The sequence below is a fragment of the Buceros rhinoceros genome, unplaced genomic scaffold (genome assembly GCF_000710305.1).
Source record: "Buceros rhinoceros silvestris isolate BGI_N320 unplaced genomic scaffold, ASM71030v1 scaffold24095, whole genome shotgun sequence".
Classification (NCBI taxonomy): Eukaryota; Metazoa; Chordata; class Aves; order Bucerotiformes; family Bucerotidae; genus Buceros; species Buceros rhinoceros.
In genome coordinates, this window is record NW_010413719.1 from 2635 (window position 1) to 3681 (window position 1047).

At 62.8% G+C, this 1047-nt stretch overlaps 1 protein-coding gene across 1 annotated transcript in view; it reads right to left on the minus strand.

The window, feature by feature from the left end:
- Window positions 1–306: 306 nt before the first annotated feature.
- The window catches only part of LOC104494077 (N-sulphoglucosamine sulphohydrolase-like), a gene marked incomplete at its 5' end in the record, with an annotated part of 1599 nt that continues 858 nt past the window's right edge, over window positions 307–1047 (minus strand). The window contains one exon of the mRNA XM_010136867.1: window positions 307–866. Within this exon, the coding sequence (XP_010135169.1) occupies window positions 307–866 (560 nt within the window). The remainder of the gene's footprint in view (window positions 867–1047) is intronic.

Genomic DNA, 1047 nt, shown 5'->3' on the forward strand with positions numbered 1-1047 from the left:
GGCCCCTGTTCCCCAAGGCGGGGACAGCCGCCCCGCTGCGGCACCAGGAGCTGGGTGGGATGTGCTCAGCTCCAGCTGAAAATGGAGCCCTCTCCTCCAGAGGTTTATTGAGGAGCAGCTTGGCCCCATAGCTCCCCTGGGGGAGAATCCCTGACTGCCCCATGGCCGGCGGTGTTTGTGGTACAGAGCAGAGTCTCGGAGTCTTACACAGGGATTTGGCCCCACCGGGATCCTGCTCTGACCCCCTCGTGCCTGACGGACAGATTCCGTCCCGTGGCGATGGGGGACGCTGGGCAGAGGTGATGCTCACAACTCGTTGTGCAGCGGCTGGCACTGGGGGCTCAGCTTTTCCTCCAGGACAGCATCGGGGGCACACACCCACGGGTCCCCCGTGTCCCACTGCCACTTCAAGAGCTGTGCGCGAAGCAGCTGGAAGACGTCGGCGTAGCGAGGGTCGAGGGCCAGGTTCTGGCTCTCGGTGGGGTCTCGGCTGCAGTCAAAGAGCTCCCAGCGGTCCCTGTAGTAGTACTGGTGCAGGGTCTTGTTCCAGTGGGTCGGCTGCCCGGCCCTGGTGCGGTTGAGGAGGTCTTGGAAGGTGGGTGAGACATAGAAGTCCTGGTCGATGGGGAAGGGCATCTTGTAGTTGAGGTTGTGAATGAGGCGGAACTGCTGGTGCTGGATGGCTCGCATGGGGTAGTACATGGTCACCTCGTGGTGGCTCTGGCTGCTGAAGCTGGTGGCCCAGGGCTGCTCCGACTCCAGCGCTGGCAGGAGAGACTTTCCCGTGAGGTGCACCCGCTTTGTGCCAAAGATGCTATAAGAAGGGTAGGGGATGGAGAACCAGTCCAAAACGGTTGGTGTCAGATCTGGAGGGGAAGAGAAGGGTGAGAGGAGGGGCTGGTGCCTGTGGCAGGAAACTCAGCCCTGGAGAGGGGCAGAAAGGTCCCCAGGGCCTGCTGCCGTGTGGGCTGAGGGGGGTCCTGGGATGAGCTGCAGAGCTGAGCCCCAGGATGACGTCCCCGACACTCCATCGTCTACCCTCTCCCT